Source organism: Heteronotia binoei, chromosome 2, assembly GCF_032191835.1.
Source record: "Heteronotia binoei isolate CCM8104 ecotype False Entrance Well chromosome 2, APGP_CSIRO_Hbin_v1, whole genome shotgun sequence".
In the NCBI taxonomy this organism is placed as follows: domain Eukaryota; kingdom Metazoa; phylum Chordata; class Lepidosauria; order Squamata; family Gekkonidae; genus Heteronotia; species Heteronotia binoei.
This window is the reverse complement of record NC_083224.1, coordinates 82941236-82964916: the sequence shown is the minus strand read 5'-3', so window position 1 is coordinate 82964916 and position 23681 is coordinate 82941236. Positions and strand designations below refer to the sequence as shown.

Below are 23681 nucleotides of genomic sequence, written 5' to 3'. Positions count from 1 at the left end.
AAGAAATTACACCTCATACCTTCTTAGAAGGTACAATTCAGAGGGGCAATTTTGGACTCTCAGGAAGCAAGAACCTTTCTACTTCCAGTAAGAGCAAAGGAACTGGTGGACCTGGCCTTGCTTCACCGAGCACAGACCTTAGTCATCCAAAGACTACTAGGCCTGATGGTAGCAACCACAGCGGTCATACCATTTGCAAGACTCAGAATGCGACTTTTCAGCTGTGGTTCTTGAAAGTTTTCAGTCTTCTCCATTAGCATCAACCCAAAATACTGAGGATTCCACCTACACTTATTCCAGTCGTACTATGGTGGGCAGACGAGTTCAGTTTACTGGGGGGGGGGGCACCCTTCCAGACTATCATGCCATCGGAAACGTTGACCACAGATGCATCCCTCATGGGATGGTGGGCACACTTATGAACTCTTTCGATAGGGGGAATGTGGGGGCCGAACCTATCCAATCATCATGTCAACTTCCTTGAATTGATGACCATATGGTTTGCACTACAATCCTTTCTCCTGTTACTGAAGGGGAAAGCTGTGGCTATGCAGTCAGACAACACCACAGCCCTCAGCTACATCAACAGGCAGGGCGGGGTGGTGTCCAGGAGTCTGTGTCAGCTGACCATTCAATTGTGGGACTGGTGCATAGCACATAGCATTTAAATCACAGTGTATCACATAGCTGGGGATCAAAACATTCAGGCAGACTTCCTTAGCTGAGGAGGTGTAGTACTTCACGAATGGGTGCTGAACAACCGGTTTCTAGAAGTAGTGTTCAGCAAGTGAGGGTTGCCAATGGTGGATGTTTTCACAACTCAGAGGAATAAGAAATGCCCCTTATTCTGCATATGGAACGGCAGGGATTGGGCTTCTCTGGGGGATGGTCTCCTGATCCCATGGTCAGACCATTTCCTATACATGTTCCCACCGATTCCACTAATAATGAGGGTAGTCTATAGGCTGCTAAAAGAAAGCACAGACTGCATACTCATAACCCCCCGGTGGCCACGTCGGTTGTGGTTCCCAATACTACTCAAGCTGAGCGGAAGCCAATACCATCCCTTTCCTGTGGCACAGGATCTGCTCACAGACCTGAACAGGTTGGTCCTTTATCACAACATTCCACACTTAAAACTAACAGCATGGAGAGTGTACTAACCTATTCCTGCCCTAAAATACGAGAGGTCTTACTGAACAGTAGAAAGGATACTACCAGAACATCCTACTACCTTAAATGGCAAAGCTTCATAAAGTTTAGGGGGGTATCAGACTCAAGGATGAGATTATGCCCTCTTCAGGTTGTGTTTTCCTTTCTGCTGTCCTTACGAGAGAAAGGCCTATCACACTCCTCGATCCGGGTATATCTTTCAGCGATTTCTGCTTACCATGATCAGATAGAGGGGTTCACAGTATTTTCTTACCCAGACAGCAAGAGGTTTTTAAAGTGCATGTTGCATTTGTATCCGCCTACCTCTAAAATCCACACAGCCTGGGACCTACAGCTAGTTTTGAATATGCTCACAGGCAGACCATTTGAACCAATGGCCAACTGCGATTTGCAGTTACTGTCCTGGAAGATAGCACTACTGGTGGCTGTTACCTCAGCCAGGAGGGTTGGAGAGCTGTGTGCATTATGTCATGATCCACCATTCCTCTCCTTTCAAGCGGAGGAGTGACCTTGAAACCAGACACCTCCTTCCTCCCCAAGGTTGTTTCCATGTTTCACCTACAATCTACTATTCGCCTACCTACCTTCTTCCCTACTCCTGTGAATGATGAAGAGAAAAAGTGGCATCTATTGGACGTACGTAGAGCACTCCTATATTATGTCACTAGGACAAGGTCATTCTGATCGTCAGATTGCCTTTTCGTGGAATATGCGCAGGACAAAAAGGGGTCGGATATCTCTACACAGAGACTATCAAAATGGATTGTAGAGGCGATCAAGTTGTGCCACTTTCTGGCCAAAGACCCTTACCTGGGCCAGTAAGAGCCCACTCTACTCGAGCTATGGCGGCCTCAACAGCTTTCTTGAAGGGGGTGCCTCTACAGGACATTTGCAACACAGCTACCTGGGCAACCCCCTGTCTTTTTTTAGACATTGCACACTGGACACCCGTGCTAGATTTAAGAAATTGGTAGGGAAAGCAATCCTATCTGCTGTACACCAATGAAGACTGTCAGCACTCTGCTCCAGGTAGGACTTAGCTCGCTAATCTCCCAGCAGTGTGAAGCACAGAGACCACAAAGAAGATAAACAGGTTGCTTACCTGTAACTGATGATCTTTGAGTGGTCATCTGTGCATTCACACTACCCATCCTTCTTCCCCTCTGCTGTCAGTCTTCCACTTATAGAGGTTGATACAGCGGTCAGAAGGAAACTGGTGGGAATATGGCACCCTCCCCTGGACATGCGCAGTGGAGTCCCTGGGCATGTTCAGTAGGAGGACACAAAAGAAATTTCTGGAGCTTTAGATCACCGTTGGGGTCGACGCAAGCGCCAATTATCCCAGCAGTGTGAATGCACAGAGAACCATTCGAAGATCATCAGTTACAGGTAAGCAACCTGTTTTTCCTACATAGAAAGCTGGAAGGGCCCTCATTAAAGGGAAATATTCAAATGATGCAGTACTTGTTCCAAACACATAGTATTGCCAACAGGCCTGGAGAAAAATGTTCTGTCCTCTTAGTAGAGGCTTAATGTGTATGAATGGGCAGTTAAAGGTGTTCATGGATGTAAATACAATAGCCTTGTGAATAACACTCCATTAAGCCTCTGTTAAAGGGATAGGGAATTTTTTTCTTCCTGACATTTGACAACTGTACAAGAATTACTTATCACTTGTCTTATTACTCATTACTTGCTGGGGTTTGCTCCTTTAAACCAAATTAAAAACAAACCTATTTTAGTCTGGTTCAAAAGGGAATCCATTGAGTGGCTGTGAGTGTGCATGGCCCATCTTTCCTCCTCAGCCCTTTAAAGGTTCCCCCACCCCTTCTTCTCATGCCAAGCTGTACTGTGTCATTACAGTGTGGCTTGGTAGGGAAAAGGAAAATGAGGGAGAAAGGGGTTTCCAGGCTTCAGCAGATCCTGGCAGAATCACTAGGGACTCCTCATACGTGTTAGCAGTGTGGGAATAGGATGTGTGGATCCTGTTCCCTCCCATTTCTATGACACCGTTGCTGCTGTGGTAGAGGTGTACTTTTAAGCCCCTTTGTGGGATGCAGCTTATCACATTTCATAACATAAGGACTGGCTGCATGAGCCTTTTCACTCAAATTTGCTATGCTTTCAGCGCTTATTTCCCATGCCATGCTCATGAAAGACAAAAGTTCACTGGAATCCTTACTTTTTTTGTGTGGACACAGATCTTTTAACAGTCCTCCTTATCTGTTTTGTCTTGTGTCATTGAGCCCTTGTGACATTGAGCTCTTTGCCAGCATGAATGCTTTCATCTCGCTTGTCTTGTAAAACATTTTCTTGCCACAAAGTGCAGTTTTTTTGAAAGTATACTTCTGGTACAACATTCTTTTTTGATGAGACACAGGAGCCATTTCCTACTAGTCTGTGCCTCCTGTAGAGTTCCGTAATGACAGCAGATACCAGGACTGCTGAGTGAGAATTGTTCTTTTCTTTTTTACCAAGGGCAATTATTTACTTGGCCAAAGTAAGGACTTGACCTAGGACTAGAACTCTTGCTCTTGGCTATGCAAATCTGTGATGCTTCTCTTTCTTGCCACCATGTACACATTCTTACACTCTCCCAATTTGACATCTGGGAACCAGTTTCCTTTTCTACATGCTGGAGGGTGCAACAGATACATATTTGGGAAGTTTTACTAAATTTTTTTCCAGTGTGAGGGTCTAGTCGTTTGGCTGTAATTTTAGAGAGGGAAAATATAATTATCTCCATTTTGTAGTCCAAGAGCTAAAAGAGTGCCACCTCTTATCTATGGGACAGTTAGGAACAGATCCCAACAGACTTAATTTGCAACTCCATGTCTGGGATTGTGTGTAAATTGCAATTTGTGGGACCATAGAAAATGTACAAGATGTGGTCCTGAGTAAAGCCGGAGAACACTGATGTCCAGTTATTTAGAAAGCAAGCTATGCTTGGTGGTCTGTGAGCAATACCTGCTCAAATTTCAGAAGCCAGAATGTCTGAATAAGGGCCAAACCAGACAGCATCTTGCGAGATTATTAATATATCTTCCTAACAGCAGTAACTGCTGCTGGTGGTATTCCTTGTAGGTTTTGCCTAGCAGGGCAAATGATCAACTGGAGATAGTATGGAGACTGTGAAAACAGCATGGAAGGAAAGGTTAACTTTCCCCCTCAGTTGCGCTGCGGCCCTAATCCATATTAGGGGCCCTGTGCAATTGCTTTTTACCAGTAAAACATAAGGGAAATATGTGAAAACATCTAGAGTTTAATCCAGCATGCCTCTTAAAACAAGTGATTTGACTCTTAAGATTTTCAGAGTTTAAGGCACATACATCAAAGTCCTGCATAACTCTTAGGCCTTCCACATGACCAGAAAAATGAGAGAGGGCAGAATAAATTATGCAACATAAAAAATTATACAATTGGACAAGTTGCAGCATGAAGCTCTTTCTTATGCAGAATTTTGATTGCCTGGGTAGAACTTGATTTAAAAAAAATTAGTATAGAGTTTGCATAGCTTTGCCTATGTAAACAAGCCTATTTTTCCACCCAAAATATGAGCTTCCTGAAGTAGTTTGTCTACACAATAGATTGCCTGCTGCTTTCAGTCTTATTCTTTCATGCTCTGTAAATGCAAAACATAATGCAGGATAAAGAAAGCATGAATCTTGCAACAGAGCAGGGAATTAAGGACTTGCCTTTTCTGAGATTTGTGCAATATTGTTTGGAACTTGAGTTATTACTTAAAATAAATCCTTGAATCATCCTTCACCATATTCCTTATAAGATTTTTTGTGACCTTTTGAACCAGAAGAGGAATTTGAACAGTTGTCCAAATCAAAGACGGGTATTTCAGTTTCTTCCTGCCCTTGTTGCCTTTAATAAAATAGGTATTAACTCTGCTGTCTTGTTTTCAGTCACTGGTTTTAACCAGTGTTCTTGTCTTTCTTGGGGGTTAAATATAAGGAAATGTAAGTCTCATTAAAACTGAGTGTTTTGCAAAGAGTTACTGGCAAGCAGCAGACTTCATTTGGCTAAGATAAAAAGTATTATTATGAAAATATAAGCTTGCATGATTATATATGCAAAATGTCTTTTTTCCTTGCTGCATCCATTTGATGTAATTTGGTTATGGCTTAATCTGGCTGCAGATATATTCATGGAACACCAAGGACAGGAGAAATTCTGAAATACAAACTTTATAACCAAGAGGATAAGAGATGTGTTGTTTCCTTGGAGTTTATCAATTTTCAACTCTTGCACTGTGATCTCCTTAAACTGTCCCAAGGACAGGCTGGGGCAGTACCTACAGCACTCTGTTGGGGATATGATATACTTCCTTTGGAGCCAAAACTTAAACCTCACATGCTTGAAAGTATTACCTGGATTAAAGGTAAGCAGTAAGAGGATATGTTACTCAAGAAAGTAAGTCTTCAGTTAGGGGTAGGGTGGGGGGTGGGATCCCGTTCTGATTGGGGCTATGGCATGAGGAAGGAAGAGCTCAAGTCAGCCATTTTTCTGATCTCATACAGCCTTAGGGAACCACTATTTGGCTGTGCAAGCCTAAATATGCAATTTAAAAAGCAAAAACTGAGAAGCTCCATTCACAGAACTTATTTGTCCCAATGCTTGTCCCCTAAATTCATGTATTTCTTTGAAGCTATATGGTCTAGAATTTTTTTTACCCAAATTAAAAATAAAGTTTCAGGTCTCTTCATGCTTTATTGTGAATATTAAAATTGTCATGTTTGCAGTAAAACCATAATAGTTGGCAATTGCAATGTCTGTCTGTAAGAAGCCGTGCTTGACAGTACATTTGGTTTTTCCAATGTGTGTGTTTTAATTAGCTCCTTAGACATTTGATCAGGTATTCAGGTCTGATCTGGAATTCCTTCTCTTTGCATGCTGTCATCGACCTGCTATTCTAGCTTTTCCGGAGTCTGCTCCATGGCCCCATTGCTGATGTCCGAGGGGCTCAGCTTTCCACTTAGTTGTTGGGTTTGAAATGCTCGAGTTCACAGGAGGTTTTCTTTGGCAACAGGCCTCTTGCCTCCTCTGTGTCTGTGTTGAGAAAAGAAGTTGGTTGCATTTCTCAAGTGATCTCTAGTAAAGCAACCAGGCTGTGAGGAATCCTTAGATGGAGAAAGAACATCTCTCCAGTTGGCACTGGCAGGCCATGCAGTCATGCTGTCAAAAGTGACTCTAAAAAGAAAATGCATATTTCTGGGCACCAGAAGTCCATCAGAGCACACAATAAATGATAAGAGGATATGTGAAAGGCGTTCTCAATGGTCTGAACCATCAGTCTGGTTAAATATGAATGAAATCTGAACACTAAGTACTGAAGTTATTGATTAGTGGAATAGCTGTAAATAGCTTTCTAAAAACAATGGTGTAATTGTACTGTAGAAACAAAAAAAGCTGAATGGAGTATGAAGAGTTATCATGGGAAAGGTATACAATAGACTAAGCAGTGAGTGTTAGGGCCAAGGCACATATGATGCTGAAATTCTTGACATGCTAAGATGCAGTAATTGATACAGTAGACCCCAGTATTCCATAAATTTGCCTAGAACTAATAGCTCCTCTAGCAGCAAAAATGCTAATCACTAAGGACTAGAGAAATAAGCTTGCCCCTGCCATAAATGCCTGATATAGTAAGGTATGGGAAATTCTAACAGACAAAATTGCCTCACAGATTAAAACCACTCAGAGCCCATCCTATAAATAGCAACATTGAAATATGTATTTCATGTCTTTTTGTTGTCTCAAATGAAAAATTTGGCTCTTGTCCTGAAAGTCTTAAGGTTTGTTTATATATGCTGAGAGCTAAATTAAAAAAAAATGAAAATGGAACAAAGTTTAACTTGACTTTTAATTTTTAGAAAAGACATACAAAGAATTCTTAGGAATATCCTTTTTGTTTTCTTTGCCTTCAACTCTCAGCAGACCTATGGTGACCCTGTGGGGGTTTCAAGGCAAGAGTTTAGAGGTGGTTTGCCATTGCCTGCCCCTGCATAGTGACCGGGAACTTCCTTGGTGGTCTCCCATCCACATACTGACCACGGCCAACCTTGCTTAGCTTCTTAAATCTTATGAGATCAGGCTAGCCTGAGGTATCCAGGTTAGGGATAGCTGTTTTACTGTATAGCAATTATTACTTGATACTTACCTGTTATAACTTTGGTCCCCTTGATGTGTCACAGCATCTGAAAATGTAACTGGAATGATTTTTGTGAAGCTGCAATGGAAAGAAAATATGAAATGTTTAAAATAAGGAATGTTGTTAAAAGTAATTGTGGATAGGGTTGCCACATGGGATTATCGCACCAGCAGGGAGATGCAGGGCATTCTGGGAGTGGGTGGTGACATCATGAGCTGCAGTGATATCACTGGGAAGTGACAGCAGAGCATTGCTGTGCAACATCCCCAACATGGTGCTGTGACATCAGTGAGTCACTGTTTGGGGATGGGGTTTCCCCTGCCAGCAGGCAAAACCCCCAAAAAAACAGGGGATCCATCACCTGGAACTGGAGAATGGCAACCCTAGTTGAGGAAGAGAGGTCTGGGCCAGGGTCACTGTGATCAAGAAGGTTTTCTTTAAAAACTCTTTCTCTATGCCTTTGGTACCTTTTCAAGCCCCAGTAGGGCAAAAAGACAGGGACCTACATTGTGCCTCAGTCCTTAAATAATAGGAAACCCCCCCCCCATGGCTTTTCTGGAACTTGGAAAAGGGAGGGGACCAGATCACCTAGTCCGGTTATTTTATTTTTTTCATTTGGAATGCTTTATTGAGTTAAGAAGTGCGATACAGATATAACAAACAAAAACCATGAGTATGCATCAAATATCAAAACATGACACCATGAAACATTACAGAGTGCAGTTACGAAAGTAATTGACAGGACATCAATATAGCGTGGTATGAGTCATTGGGGATTCTATTATCAGCATAAACTTTATCAATGAAGGGTCGCCATTTTTCTATAAAATTTGAGGAAGCAGTTTGTTGGGAACGATGAGGGCCTAAGTCATAAGTGAGCTTATCCAGTGCAAAATAATCCCACAATTTTAACCACCAAGTTTGTTGTGAGGGGGGAGAGTGTTGTTTCCAAACTAGAGCTATTGCAAATTTAGCAGCCACAAACATGAGCGAGATCAATTCCTCTGCAGATTCGGGGATATTTGAGTTATCTAGAAGATTTAAAAGGGCAAATTCGGGCGTAAATGGAGGAGAGTATGATGTGAGTTCTGGTACTTCTTGATAGATTTGTCTCCAAAAGCTATTTATGATTGGGCAATGCCACCAGGAGTGGAGAAAAGTACCCCTCTGTCCACAGTTCTTGAAACAGAGGGGTGAGATGGAAGACGAGTGCGCTAGCTGCACTGGGGTCCGGTACCATCGTGTGAGGACTTTAAGAGCTTGAAGTTGGACATTCATTGCTTTCGTTTTATATATGGAAGAACCCCAGATGGCTCGCCATTGCTCCTCAGTTAGTTCTATCTGTAAATCTCGAGCCCAGGCACCTTGATAGGAGTGCGGCTTTGCATTAAGGGGGCTGAATAGCAATTGATATATTTTTGATATCAGTCCTTTGATCGGGATTGAATCACCGAATAGGATCTTTTCAAAGCCAGCAACAGCTCACAAGAATCAATAAGTGTTTGAGTCTCCTCACCCGTAATGACTTCTGTGTGGAGTCTTCTAGGCGCCAGCAATAAAGCATCTGTTGAAATATGGTCCTTAAAGAATTCAGAAATAATTGGAAACCTTCTCTATCCAAGATTTTAAAAGACTGTTATACTTAAGATGGTCTTTCTCACTCAAAACAACAGTGGGAACAAAATTTCACACTTTAGAAAAAATTGGCTTGTTACACATTAGGCAAATGATCCTTGAGTTGTGATTGTGGCACTGTGCTCTTGAACTGCTGCCTAGTAGTTGTTGTTCACATCTTGGACATTGCAGTAGTTAGGACATCTGACTGAACCTTCAAAAACAACCCTTGAAAAAAGTGTATACATGTGAACATTTTCTCAGGTTTTTTCCCACTGATAAAACTTAGGGAATGCTTGATTTTTTAGGCATTCAAAATTTTTCTTTTATTATTTTATAATGGACAACAGTGTGTAAATATATGTAAAAAAGGATGAGGGATGGAGAATTCCAATCTTTTGATTTATCTGTCACTGTCGTACAATATACCTGGTCACCACATCTGACTCCACACATGCTATCAGTGTTCTGTAAGGCTTTTTATTAAATGCTACACAGGTGATGAGCATATGTGTGTGGAGGGAGGGCCTGAATATTGTATCTCCAAGAGCTTTGTGCCATGGGTGGGTAGCATTGTTCTCAAGTGCAGTAGTTTACTTTTCGACATAGAAATGAATAGTCGTAGCTCACTTACCTGGAACAAATAAATGACTTCTGCACAGAAACCATTGAGCTGGATTCAAACCTGCTTCTTGCCTCTGGGGCCATCACTGTTAAGAATCAAGTTTGATTCTCTTATCACAGTTGCATCTTGCTTCTTTATCATTGGGTAGAGCATGCTTGATAGAATAGTGGAAACTGGCTTTTATCAAGGGTGAGAAACTAGCATAATACATGCTTATATACTTGTGTTATGTAAGCCTCAGAGACTCCTCATTCTCTTGTTTGCTTTCTGAGACAGATGTGGATGAGTGTGCAGAGGGGAATGGTGGCTGCCAGCAGACATGTGTCAACATGATGGGGAGCTATGAGTGCCACTGCCGTGATGGATTTTTCCTGAGTGATAACCAGCATACCTGTATCCAGCGCCCAGAAGGTTGGTTTCAAATGCCTTAATTTCTTGTCCTGCATGTCACTTTTTGTGTCCACTAGTTTTTTTTAAAAAATAATTATTTTCATGAGCAACATTGGATTTCCAGTTCTGACGTACTTTTCATATGGATGTATTGAAACAACTGTATTCCTGCTGAGTCATGGGCTCCAAACAGAGGTGAACCGCTAGCATTCAAGGCAGAAATTAAATAAAAGAATGTTTCCAGAAAGGAGGTAGTAATGCTGCATACTTGGACATGAACACTATCACCAGGCAAACTTAGCTTGCTTGACCTCATTTGATTGCATTTGAGAAGAAATTCTGTTTGGATTGTCTCAGTGTTCCAGGAAGGGCAGGCAAGAAATGTGAAATCAACAAAACAAACAAACAAACAACTTAGTTACAAGCATGTTGTGGCTATAGGATCAGGTTATTGCAGCTGCACCACTTTTGCCCAGTTCGAAAACTCAGTCACCTCAATAGAGAAGAGGCATGTACCCCCAGGGAGTGATGATCAGGTACAATCCTAAGCAGACCTACAACCACTGAATGGGTTTAGCAGAGTGTAACTCTTCCTAGAATGGCATTGCCAAGTGACCAGCTTGTATAAAACACAGAATAGTTTGCTATTCATCACCTCTTTGTCTCTGCATAGTTGCATGCATTTTTAAATAGCAAACATTGTACGGGTTACTTTGCCTTTTTATTTATTCCTGTGGAGTCAGTGGCATCTGGTCAAGAACTGATAACAAAAACTTATTACAAGTAAGCTGGGTTCATGGGCAGACACTGAAAGCACACTGTGATACCTAAATAGCAAAGCTTAACACCTGCCCCCCTTTGTACTATGTGCAGCAATAGTAGCAGAAAGTTAGGTTGCAGTGGATGAAAGCAAGCAGTGTAGTCATTCTAGCACATATTGTAATTGTAAGAAGCTCCAAAGTTGCTCAGATGTATTTGAACATCTTGCTGAACAATCAGCTCCCTGCTCATAACTGGCAAGCAGAATGTGGTCCTATCCAGCAGATGCTCAACCATAACACATACTAGTATTAATCTTTTTAAAATATATTTATAAGCCTGCCTTTCTTCTAGTCAAGTGGGACCCAGGATGGATAGTAATCTGTGGCAGTCAGCCTCTAAATCCCAGTGCCAAGAGGCACTGTCAGAGGAAGGCCTCTATACCCTGTTGTTGGCTCTCTGGAGGAACTGGTTCGCCATTGTGTGAGACAAAATGCTGAATTGGTTTGAGCCTGCTGGGCTGCTCTTATGTGCTTAATAAATTAAGATCAAGAAACATTTAAAAATCAGAAAATTGCTAACTAGCAAGTACACAATGGGATGGGATGATCAGTGGGTCAGATTCTGCTAATCTGTTTTGACAAGCTGAGAATGAACCAGGCACAGTTCCTGTGTTCACTGGAGGTGTTCAGTATATAAGATTCAGAGTCCTAGCACTGACAAAGCTCTTGATCTGCAAGTGTCCAAACTTAACATCTTGTAGTTCTTGTTAAAGAACTGAGCGTCTCTGTTCAAGCAGCAAAATTCTGGAGACCCTCTGCAGTTCATGTCTCATGTGTTGTCTATTGTCTTTTGGCTGCTGACTTGTTTATAAGAACAAACAAATTATAGCCTAATGTTAATAATATGTTAACTACTGCTAAACCACTTCAAACAGGACTTTTAATGTAATGTGCCAATATTGTTTGTACTGGCATATTCTGTTTTATGACATCACAGGTTCTATTCAGGCACAATTCACATTGTTTCAACCTGTAGCAGCAATATTTTCAGTTGAATACTTTCAGCTTTGCTGCTGTAATTATGTGGATGGCATACTGTGAACTGGACATAGCTCTTGGCACCTGACCTCAACTGCTCATCTAGTTCAGCCTAATTTATGATGCAATCCTATGGGGCATTATTACAGTCTAAGCTCATTGAAGTCAGTGGACTTAGACTGGGGTAACTCTCCATAGGATTGTACTGCTAGAAACGTAAGGCGTACTGCAAAATTGGCCTGTGAGCATGGGTTGAGTGAGTCATGTGATTCCAGTTCAGCATGTGATTGCATCAACACACACCTAGCTTGCAATTCAGCCCACATTGACAATTTACTGGCCAACTGGCTTTTGGACTGATGGTGCTGTGGCGAATATGGATTAAGCTGCAAACTGGGAGCGTGGTGAAGCAACACTATGGCTGCTTCACCAGGTGCTGAAATCTGGACAGAAGCATTTAACCTGCATTTTCACTTGGACAAACTGATTTTATAATTATATATCCATCAATATGGTATCAGGCTACTGTCATGCTAGCTGTCTAGTTTTATGGGTCAGTTTTGTCCAGGGCCTAGAAAAAAAATTAACTGGGTTAGCCAAGTAGAAAAGTGGTTTCAGACATAATCGGGTTTATTAATTTGAAATATTTATAAAACCATCTTTATGCTGGGCATCCTAAGACCCAAGTTGGATAACCACAATATAAGAACAATTTGATAAAACAGCAATCATTAAACCAAGAAATACAAAGAATTTTAAAACACCTTATGCCTCCACCAGCACATTATTTTCCGTTTGTTCTGCCTCAGGCTGCTCCAGAAGCTCTTCAGAATAACCCCTGTTTTACAGCCTCACTGGTAAGCCAGGGGGTAGGAACCCTCAACCTCTTCTGGCAGTCTTTTCCAGAGACATGGGGCAGCTACTGAAAAAGCTTGAGCCCATTTTGTAACCCCTGTAACAATCCTCTAAGAAAGTCCATATTATAACCTCCATATTACAAGGTGTGGAGAGAATAGTTGGGGCTAAGAGAAAGGACCTGGTGGCTAAGGCCATGGGGAATTTCCTTATTCATTAAGAACATAAGAGAAGTCATGTTGGATCAGGCCAATGGCCCATCCAGTCCAACACTCTGTGTCACACAGTGGCAAAAATTTATATATATATATATATATATATATATATATATATATATATATATATATATATATACACACACACACACACACACACACACACACACACACTGTGGCTAATAGCCACTGATGGACCTCTGCTCCATATTTTTATCCAATCCCCTCTTGAAGCTGGCTATGCTTGTAGCCGCCACCACCTCCTGTGGCAGTGAATTCCACATGTTAATCACCCTTTGGGTGAAGAAGTACTTCCTTTTATCCGTTTTAACCTGGCTGCTCAGCAATTCCATCGAATGCCCATGAGTTCTTGTATTGTGAGAAAGGGAGAAAAGTACTACTTTCTCTACTTTCTCCATCCCATGCATTATCTTGTAAACCTCTATCATGTCACCCCACAGGCGACGTTTCTCCAAGCTAAAGAGCCCCAAGCATTTCAACCTTTCTTCATAGGGAAAGTGTTCCAACCTTTTAATCATTCTAGTTGCCCTTTTCTGGACTTTCTCCAATGCTATAATATCCTTTTTGAGGTGTGGTGACCAGAACTGCACACAGTACTCCAAATGAGACCGCACCATCGATTTATACAGGGGCATTATGATACTGGCTGAGTTATCTACCACGACCCCAAGATCGCTCTCTTGGTCCATTTCTGCCAGTTCACACCCCATTAACTTGTATTTGTAGCTGGGATTCTTGTCCCCAATGTGCATTACTTTGCACTTGGCCTCATTGAACCTCATCTGCCATGTTGACGCCCACTCACCCAACCTCAACAGATCCCTTTGGAGTGCCTCACAATCCTCTCTGCTTCTCACCACCCTGAACAATTTAGTATCATCTGCAAACTTGGCCACTTCACTGCTCACTCCCAACTCCAAATCATTTATGAACAAGTTAAAGAGCATGGGACGCAGTACTGAGCCCTGCGGCACCCCACTGCTTACCGTCCTCCACTGCGAAGACTGCCCATCTCTGCTTCCTATTAATCAGCCAGTTTTTGATCCACAAGAGGACCTGTCCTTTTACTCCATGACTCTCGAGCTTTCTAAGGAGCCTTTGATGAGGAACTTTATCAAAAGCTTTCTGGAAGTCAAGGTAAACAACATCTATTGGGTCTCTTTTGTCCACATGTTTGTTCACCCCCTCAAAGAAATGTAACAGGTTAGTGAGGCAAGATCTTCCCTTACTGAACCCATGCTGAGTCTTCCTCAATAACCCGTTATAACAGCGCGCCTCGCGGTCTCACTGGATCGCTTCTATATGCAGCTTATTGCTACCCCAGCCCCTCTTCAGCCTCAGTTCTTCCTTTTGAATTTCACCTCACGGCTATGGGACTTGAGGGCACATCTAACTTGTTCTTCTTCCTGGGTTTCAAAACCAGTACTCTGTCTCCTGGCTTGAACTTTCTGTCTCTGGACTTGGAGTCGTACCACTGTTTCTGCTGTCGTTGCGATCTTCTCATGTTGTTTGCAGCAGCTGTCCTCACCTCCTGCAGATGCTGTTGTAGTTCGTATAGGTAAGAGATGACATCTGCCTCCTGGATGTCCTCGTTCCCGGACCATGCCTCTTTCAGAACATCAAGGGGTCCTCTGGCTTGTCTTCCATACAATAGTTCAAATGGGCTGAACCTGGAACTTTCTTGGGGTACCTCCCTGTACCCGAAGAGCAGGTGTTGCTACCACTGGTCCCAATCGTTGGGATGCTTGTATGCATAGGTTTTCAGCATATGGTTCAGGGTGCCATTAAATCTTTCATTTAGTCCATTTGCTTGTGGATGGTATGCCGTTGTGGTCACATGCCGGATCCCACAAGCTCTTAAGAATTCTTGCATCACATTTGACATGAATGTGGTGCCTAAATCAGTCACCATCTCCTTCGGAAAACCCAACCTTGCAAACACATTCAGCAGGGCTTCCGCCACGGTTTTAGCCTCAATGTCCTTAAGTGGAACCACTTCGGGAAACTTAGTGGCATAGTCTACGATGGTAAGGATGTACTTGTTTCCCCTTCTGGTTACTCTGGAGATAGGACCAACGATATCTACTCCTATCTTCCCAAAGGCTTCTGTGACTATAGGGACTGGTTGTAATAGACCTTTGGTTTTATCTAGGGCTTTCCCCACCAATTGGCAGGCCTGACATGATTTACAAAAAGCCCTTATGTCCTTGCCCATATTTGGCCAAAAGAACCGTTCTTGCACTCGGTCCCTTGTCTTATTGATGCCAAGGTGAGAGGCCATGGGTGATGCATGAGCCAAATCCAACACTTGCATCCTATACTTTCTTGGCAGGACTAATTGCTTCTTTCTTTCACATACTACGCTATGTTTTCTTTTTAATGCTACTCAGTATAGCTTTTGGTCTATCACTTTAAATTGGCACGGATGTTCAATTGTGATCTCAGTATCACTCACCCCAGCTCTCTGCCATAGTTCTTTCAGGCTGTCATCCTGTTGCTGTTCTCTGAGGAATTCTGCAGCAGGGATGGTCTGCAACACTGTTTCCTCTTCTTCTGGTTGCTGTACCAACACATCAGCTGCTGGTTCTGGCTTGCTTCTTGTAACAATGTTTACTGGATTAGCTTGCTGTCTCTTTAACTCAGAACCTAAGTCATTCCTTACTAAAAGCGAGGTTCCTATATCATTTAGGACTCCTAATCTATCCAATCACCTTGGAACTCTTTGTACTTGATTGGAACTGCTGCTAGGGCCACTTCAAATGCAGGTCCTCTAATGCCTTTTATGGTGTATGATTTCCCTGGTAAATACTGATGACTTTGTACTAAGCTTGGCTGTATCAGGGAAACCTGCGCCCCTGTGTCTCTATAAGCCTTGACTTCCTGGTCATTTACTGTCACAGTCTCAGTATACTCCTCACTCAAGCCTTCCTGCACCTTCCATACTTTCAGAACACTAGTGGGTTTTTCTGGTGGTGTGTTCTCTGGAAGTGAGGGTGTTGTATCTGCCTCTTGCTTTAGGTACTACACCACTTTAACTGTCTTATTTGGTGGTGTCTTTTTCCCTTTGTCCTTCCTTGGACAGGATCTAGCATAATGCCCTATTTCTCCGCATTGGAAACAAGCAGCCTCAGTCTTTTTATATGGAGGTGGACTGTACCGCCTTGCAGGGTTGTTGTTACCCGCCCCAGACTTTTCTGGAGAGTTCCAGACTCGGGGTTTTTTTATTGGAGCAGTCCACATTGATCTCCCTAGATCTGATTCAATCTCATCTAGAATCACAGCTGCTTCTTCTACTGTTTTCAATCTCTTATCTCTCAGAACCCACCTATACTGAGAGGGGACTTGGTTATAAAACTGTTCCAAGCCCACTAAGTTTTTCAAGTCTCCTAATGTGGAGACTTTACTCCCTTCTACCCATCTGTTCAGGGCTCTGTCTAACCGACAACCTAGTTGAGAGTATGTTTCTCCAGGCTTCCTTCTGATTTCTCTAAATTTTTTCCTACTTTGCTCTGCTATTAAGCCAAAGCGGACTCTGACTCTTTCCTTGTATAATTGATAATCAGAGGTCTCCTCATCCCTCAGTTCAGAGTATATTTCACTCAACTCTCCACAAATCTGAGGTCTCAAATAAATCATTCTGTCCTCATCAGCAACTTTTAAATCTTTACAGGTCCTTTCAAAGTTAAACAAAAAAGCTTCTACATCATCCCCTTTTTGGTACTTGGGGAATTTCTTTTGTTCTACTGTGAGGCGCCTTTCACTTCTAGTGTCACGTTGAAACTCTGACCTCGCCTGAATCTCCTGGAGTTTCAAACTGTACATTTTTTCCTCATGTTCTTTCTCTGATTCCCTTTCTCTGTGTTCCCTCTCTCTATGTTCTCTTTCTCCTTCCCTTTCTCTATCTTCTCTTTCTGCCTCTAGTCTAGCCATTAGTATTTCTCTTTCTCTTTCTGCTTCCCTTTCTCTATGTTCTGCTTGAATTTTGGCCATTTGAATTTCTTTTTCTGATTCTATTCTGGCCAATTCTAACTGTATTTTCATAGCCTCTATGCTCTGACTAGGATTCTCCTCAGGAATCTCTTCTTGCGTCTTCCCATCCCCAGTGGCTGTGGTAGTTCTCTTAGGAGGCGCCATTTCTGACAGGAATTTAAAAAAAAAAACTGTCTTAATTCCTTTACTGCAGTGTCCCTCTACTTTCTGTGTGTCCTAGTGACACTTATTTTTGGGTTTTTCTTTGAAATCCCGACGCTGGCAACCAACAGCGCGCCTCACGGTCTCACTGGATCACTTCTATATGCGGCTTATGCCTACCCCAGCCCCTCTTCAGCCTCAGTTCTTCCTCTTGAATTTTACCTCACGGCTATGGGACTCGAGGGGTGGGTGTAATATGGATTTCTCAATACTAGTCTCTTCGGGGGTTTTGTTTTGCTTTCAGATGGATATAAACTCAGTTTGTAGGGGACCACTGCAGCTTTGATAGCTTTCCCAATATAGTGGCACCAGAGAACTTTAAAGTAAACCTCAGAAATTTATTAACGTACACACACCGTCTTTAACTGGGGAATGGGAAATATATATACATGGGCTATATTGTATCTCAAGCAGTTAACAGTTTCTTCATAGTTCAGGCTTTATAATATCTAGTTCCCTTAGGTCTCTCAGGTTTCACAGATCATATAGATTTCACTCTCCAACACTATTCTAGGTTGGCCTCTTGGGTGTAATGTGCCAAGTCCCTTAAGTCGACTGGCGTCTTTTCTCCCAGCCCTTCAGACTTCTAGACCCACATCTTTCCCTCAACCACCTCTTTAGCTCTTAAGAGACATGTATCTGTGTCTGTGACCTCTCAGGTCTTTTACTGAGACTCTACTCTAGTCACACACAGCCCCGCGGCTATCTTTATAGAGTGAACAGTGAGCTTTGCTTCTCTCGAAGACTCTCCTCAGCTCCTGTCTCAGCTCCTTCTCAGACCAACTGCTCTCTTCAGCAGTCTCCCTCAGACTCTGTCACTAACTGCCCTCAGCCGTTAGCTGTCAATCACCTCTGAGAGTTCTGAGCGCTCTGGCCCCCACCCTCCGATCATCTGACGCAGGCTCTATGCATCCTTAGTTTTCTTGTTAACCCGTTCATTACCGCCACACCCGTATTCATCAATGTGCCTACTCATTCTGTCCTTCATAATGGTTTCTACCAACTTTCCCGGTATTGAAGTCAGACTGATTAGCCTGTAATTTCCCGGATCTCCTCTGGAACCCTTTTTAAAGATGGGGGTGACATTTGCTACCTTCCAGTCCTCAGGAATGGAGGCAGATTTCGATGAAAGATTACATATTTTTGTCAGAAGATCCACAAGTTCAACTTTGAGTTCTTTCAGAACTCTTGGATGTATGCCATCCAGACCTGGTGACTTATTAGTTTTTAATTCGTCTATCGGTTGTAGGATCTCCTCTTTTGTCACCTCAATCTGACTCAGGTCTTTCAACATCCCTTCCAAAATTAGTGGTTCTGGAGCGGGCAAACACTTCTTGTCTTCCACAGTGAAGATGGAGGCAAAAAATGCATTCAGCTTCTCAGCCATTTCCCTATCCTCCTCCAGTATCCCTTTGACCCCTTGGTCATCCAAGAGCCCCACTGCCTCCCTGGCTGGTTTCCTGCTTCTAATATATTTGAAGAAATTTTTATTGTTGGTCTTTATGTTTTTTGCAATATGCTCCTTTTTGCCTGCCTGATCACAGTCTTGCATTTGATTTGCCACTGCCTGTTTTCCCTTTTATTAATCTCACTTGGACTGGTTTTCCACCACTTGAAGGAGAACTTCTTACCTTTTACCGCTTCCATTACTTTGTTTGTTAACCATGCAGGCCTTCTCTTATACCTGTTTGTGCCTTTCCTAACTTGTGGTATATATTTTATCTGAGCTTCTAGGATTGTAGTTTTAAATAGCCTCCAAGCTTCCCCAAGGGTTTTGACTGTATTTACCTTTCTTTTCAGTTTCCTCTTCACATGCCTCTTCGTCTCAGAGAATTTACCCCTTTTAAAGTTAAACATGGTTGTGCCGGTCTTTTGGGACAACTCCCTATTTATACAAATGGTGAAATCAATAATGTTATGGTCACTGCTCCCAAGCGGTGCGATCACTTTTACATCTCTCACCAAGTCTTGGGCTTTACTTAGGACCAAATCCAGGATCACCCCACCCCTGTTAGGTTCTGAGACCATCTGCTCCATAGCACAGTCATTGAGAGTCATCTAGAAACTCAATCTCTTTCTCTCGACCAGAACACATATTGGCCCAATCAATCTGCGGGTAGTTAAAATCACTTATTACAACAGTTTTTACGTTTAGCCGCTATCTTTAATCCTTCCATCGTATTATAATCGTCCCCTATCTTTTGATTTGGCAGGCGATAACAAACTCCCATAGTTAAATTTCCTTTTGGGCCCTCTATTTCAACCCAAAGCATTTATAGAACGGAATCTAATTCTCTGACCTCAGTCTTACTGGACCGTATATTCTCTCTGACATACAGAGCCACACCACCTCCAACCCTTCCCTCCCTATCCTTCCGATATAATTTATATCCCGGAATCACCGTGTCCCACTGATTCTCCTCATTCCACCAAGTTTCTGAAATTCCCACAATGTCTATGTTTTCTCCCAACACTAAAAATTCCAGTTCACCAATTTTACTTCAAACACTTCTTGCATTTGTGTATAAACATCTATAATTTTGCAGGCAAGCTAGGCCTGCAACCTTCCTCCTGCCGCCTCAAGACTTTGTCAGACAGTCCATAATGTTTGTCACCATCTCAGTGGACAACTCTGATCCATTATCCGGTAGAAAAGTAACAGCTAACCCTTCATCTCTTTGAGATGAGTCCTCCCGAACCAGAGATATTTAATCTCCTGTCGGCTTTCCTCCATGATTTAGTTTTAAAACTGCTCTGCCACCTTTTTGATTTTAAGCGCCAGCAGCCTGGTTCCTTCTGGGGACGTGGAGACTATCTTTTTTGTACAGCTCCTGCTTGTTCCAGAAAGCATCCCAGTGCCTAACAAACTTCCTCCTTACACCATCATCTCATCCACACTTTGAGACTTCTAATTTGTGCCTGTCTCTCCTGGCCTGCATGTGAAACAGGTATCACTTCTGAGAAGGCTACCTTGGAAGTCCTGGCCTTAAGTCTCCCACCTAGCAGCTTAAATTTTTCGTCCAGGACCTCACGACTGCATTTCCCCACATTGTTTGTGCCAACATGCACCACGACCACAGCCTATCTACTACACGCGTAATGTCCGCTACCTTCGCACCAGGCAGGCAAGTCACCATACGGTCAGTACGCAGTTTTGCCACCCAGCTGTCTACTTGCCTAAAGATCGAATTAGCAACTACCAAGACCCCCCCTCTCTCCCTGCCCAGGGATGGTTCCTTGGCGCAAGGATTCCTGCTCACCCACTGAAGAAGAGGTCCCTTCTGAGGGTGTATTCCCCTTATCCTCAGCACGGTGCCCTGTTCCCTCTCGACCCTTACGCTCCCTGGCAGCAACGGGGCTGCCACTTTCAGAGCGGGGCTCATCTGATACGCCTCCGAGAGTCTTCCCCGAGTGCCTAACTGACCGTCTCTGCATCTCCAGGGCAGTCACCTCAGCCTCAAGGGTATGAACTCGTTCCCTGAGGACCAGGAGCCCCTTGCATTGAGCACACACCCAAGATTTCTGTCCTGTGGGCAGATAGTCATACATGTGACACTCAGTGCAAAACACTGGAAAGCCCCCACCGCCCTGCTTGCATTCTACCTTCATGATAGCTTTTTTTTTTTTTTTTAATATACAGTCGTCTTTAAATCCTGTTTGTTTAAATGGCTCTCCTTCTGGAGGGTCAACTTACCTTATTGGGAGAACAAGGAAATTAGGGATCTGGGTTCCTGGTCCTTACAGAGCCCCCAAAAGCCCTTTAGCTCTCGCCAAAGGCTCACGCCTTTGGCAAGGAACAGCTTAAAATACAAAGAGGATGGGGAGCACTGCCACTCCTAAGCAATCAACAGCAATCAGCAATAATCACTTTCAATCACCTTCACCTTCAGCCCACTCAACCAAACAAACAGCAGTTCCCCAGCTACAACAACTCAGCTGTCTCAGCTTATCTCAGAGCTGCTCTGCTCTCTCTCAGACCTCTCTGAGATTGCTCATTCTCAAAGTCACTGTGCTACAGAAGTGCTCTGTGAACAGTGTAGGTTAGTGGCCCCCAACCTTTTTGGCACCAGGGACGTTTCATGAAAGACCATTTTTTACAAAGACTGGTGGGGGGTGTACTGGGGTTTTTGCCGCCCCCCCAGGCTACCCCCCCCCACTCATGCCCATCCCTGCCCCCATGGGGATCTTTAAATGGGGAGAAGAGACTGGGGCTGTTTCTGCCGCCTGCCCGCTAAGTGGCCAAGCAGTAGAAGGCCAATCTGCCTTCCCCTCCCATTTAAAGACCCCCACTGATCACCTGATTGGTGGGGGTCTATAAATGAGGGGTAGGCTAAGTTCACAGCAGCACTGCCTCTTCTGCCAGCCCACCAGCCAGGCAGATGAAAGAGGTGCTGTGGCCTCACTCCAAGGCTGCCTCTCCTACAAGGGGAGGAAGCTTCAGAGTGAAGCCACGCTGCCTCTTGCCTGCCTGGGTCCCAGGGCGGGCGTTGGGGCTGCTCTGCCTTGCTCTGCAGCCTGGTTGCTAGCAGTCCACGGACCGGTACCGGTTCATGGCTCGGTGGTTGGGGACCCCTGGTGTAGGGGATTCTAACACCAGCTTTACCAGGAACTAGAAGCATTTGTATTGGATGCTGGCTGTTAGGCAGGCAAGCTGCTTAGAGTTTTGTTGGAGACTATGATGTCATTTAAAGATGCTGTAGCTAAACCAGACAAGCTTTTTGATCCAGGCATCAAAGACCCTGCGAGTCACTTTCAAAAGCATCTCAGACATTAGTGTCAAGTAGAAGTGGTTAATATCTAACCCAAATAATTTACTGAAATAGAAGATGAGAGGATAATAGTCTTACTAGCCTTACTATAATAATCGACTTGCATTTTCTGGTTTATTCTTGTACATTTGTTGGCTTTGTCATCTCAACGTTTTTGGTTTTATTGGTATCATAGGATGTCTGCCGCTGACACGTGATTCTGTTCTAATTTTTTAATCCTCCCTTTTTTCTGGCTAGGTAATTTGTGATAACTTGGTGCTTTTGAGTTCCCATTAGAAACCATCTATGCACCTGACTCTTACTACAGTCCAAAGCAGCTGATCTGTGTCCCCCATTCTTACCTCAAATCCATCTCATTCTGCCTGATGCAGTTTCTCTCCCCCACCCCCGGCAACTATTTTGATTTTCTTGTTAACCATTGACAAGTCACTTCCCTTGTGTACCTACAAGAAACCAACAAAATAGACAAGATGAAGAACTGTACACCTTGAAACCTTCAAGTTTGTAGACCTGGAAGGGCCAGTTTTTTTCACAACCCAGTTATGTGACTGAGCAATTGCATCAAGATCCAAGAGATTCACAGTGCAAACCTAAACTGAGCTGATATGCCGGTCTGGCCTCCAGTAACTCTAGAGGAAATAATTGAGTTATTGAAGGATTTAAAAGCGGGTAAAGCACCTGGCCCTGATGGCCTTCCCGCTGAGGTATTCACAAAGTTTGCCGATTGGTGGCTCTTGCCCCTTGCAAAATTGTTCTCTTTTATCGATCTGCATGGCTCCATCCCTGACTCTTGGCTTGATTCTATAATTATCCCAATATACAAAAAGGGGGGGTTGGAGTTACCAGAAAATTTCCGCCCCATTATTTATTATCTATAGTGGGCAAATTGTATGCAAAACATTTAGAACTCCGATTAATTGACTGGATGCGCCTAGATAACATCATAGGTCCTGAACAGATTTGCTTCTCCAAAGGCAAATCTGCTATGGATCACTGCTGCACTCTGGCCTTCCTTGCTGAAAAATATATGCATACCGGGTCAAAAAATTATATGCTGCCTTCATCGATTTGAAGGGTGCTTTTGATTCAATAGATAGAGCACAACTATGGATCAAGCTAGGTTACCTGGGAATGGTCCCCCGTCTGCTGTTTCTCTTGAGGAAACTTCATTCTAATACCTTTTGCCAAGTGAAATTTTCTTCTAGCGGTGACTTGACTAGTAAAATCCCAGTGTTAAAGGGGGTTAAACAAGGTTGTGTGCTGGCCCCGCATCTTTTTAATTTATTTTTAACTGACCTGACACAATTTTTGAACCCTATTAACGGTCATCCGCCAAAACTTGCAGGCCGAGCGGTCCCCTTATTACTTTATGCCGATGACACTACCATCCTCTCTTGTACAAGAGTGGGCCTGCAAAGGTATTTGAATGCCTTTTATGACTACTGTAATTGTAATTCACTTTCTATCAACTATGCCAAATCTAAAGTAGTTGTCTTTTCAAATTGCTGGCGCCCACAGAGATGGTTTATTGGCAACTCAACAATTGAGCAAACAAAAATTTTTAAATACTTGGGGATCACTTTTAATCACAAATTAAGCTGGGTTTCACATCGTAACAACACCGTCAACTTGGCTAAATGTTCAGCTGCTCAAATTAAACAGTTTTCTTTGCAAGGGGCAACCAATTAGTTCCAGCAGCTATTAAAGTGTTCAAAGCCAAAACGCTTGCCCAAACTCTCTATGGTATCCCTATATGGATCTCTGCTTTTACCAGGAAAGTGGAGGGCATTCAAGCCTCATTCTTTAGACAAATTCTTGGTTTGCCAAAATGTGTGTCCTACTTTGCTCTCTGCTCTGAAGTGGGTCAGT

The 23681-nt window shown here is 43.2% G+C and overlaps 1 protein-coding gene across 7 annotated transcripts in view; it reads left to right on the top strand.

Moving 5' to 3' along the window:
- Nucleotides 1–23681, top strand: part of SCUBE3 (signal peptide, CUB domain and EGF like domain containing 3) — a 262129-nt gene that overhangs the window by 112820 nt on the left and 125628 nt on the right. For all 7 annotated transcript variants that reach the window (XM_060231458.1, XM_060231454.1, XM_060231452.1 and 4 more), the window contains one exon: nt 9849–9983. In XM_060231458.1, coding sequence (XP_060087441.1) covers nt 9849–9983 — 135 coding nt within the window. The remainder of the gene's footprint in view (nt 1–9848; nt 9984–23681) is intronic.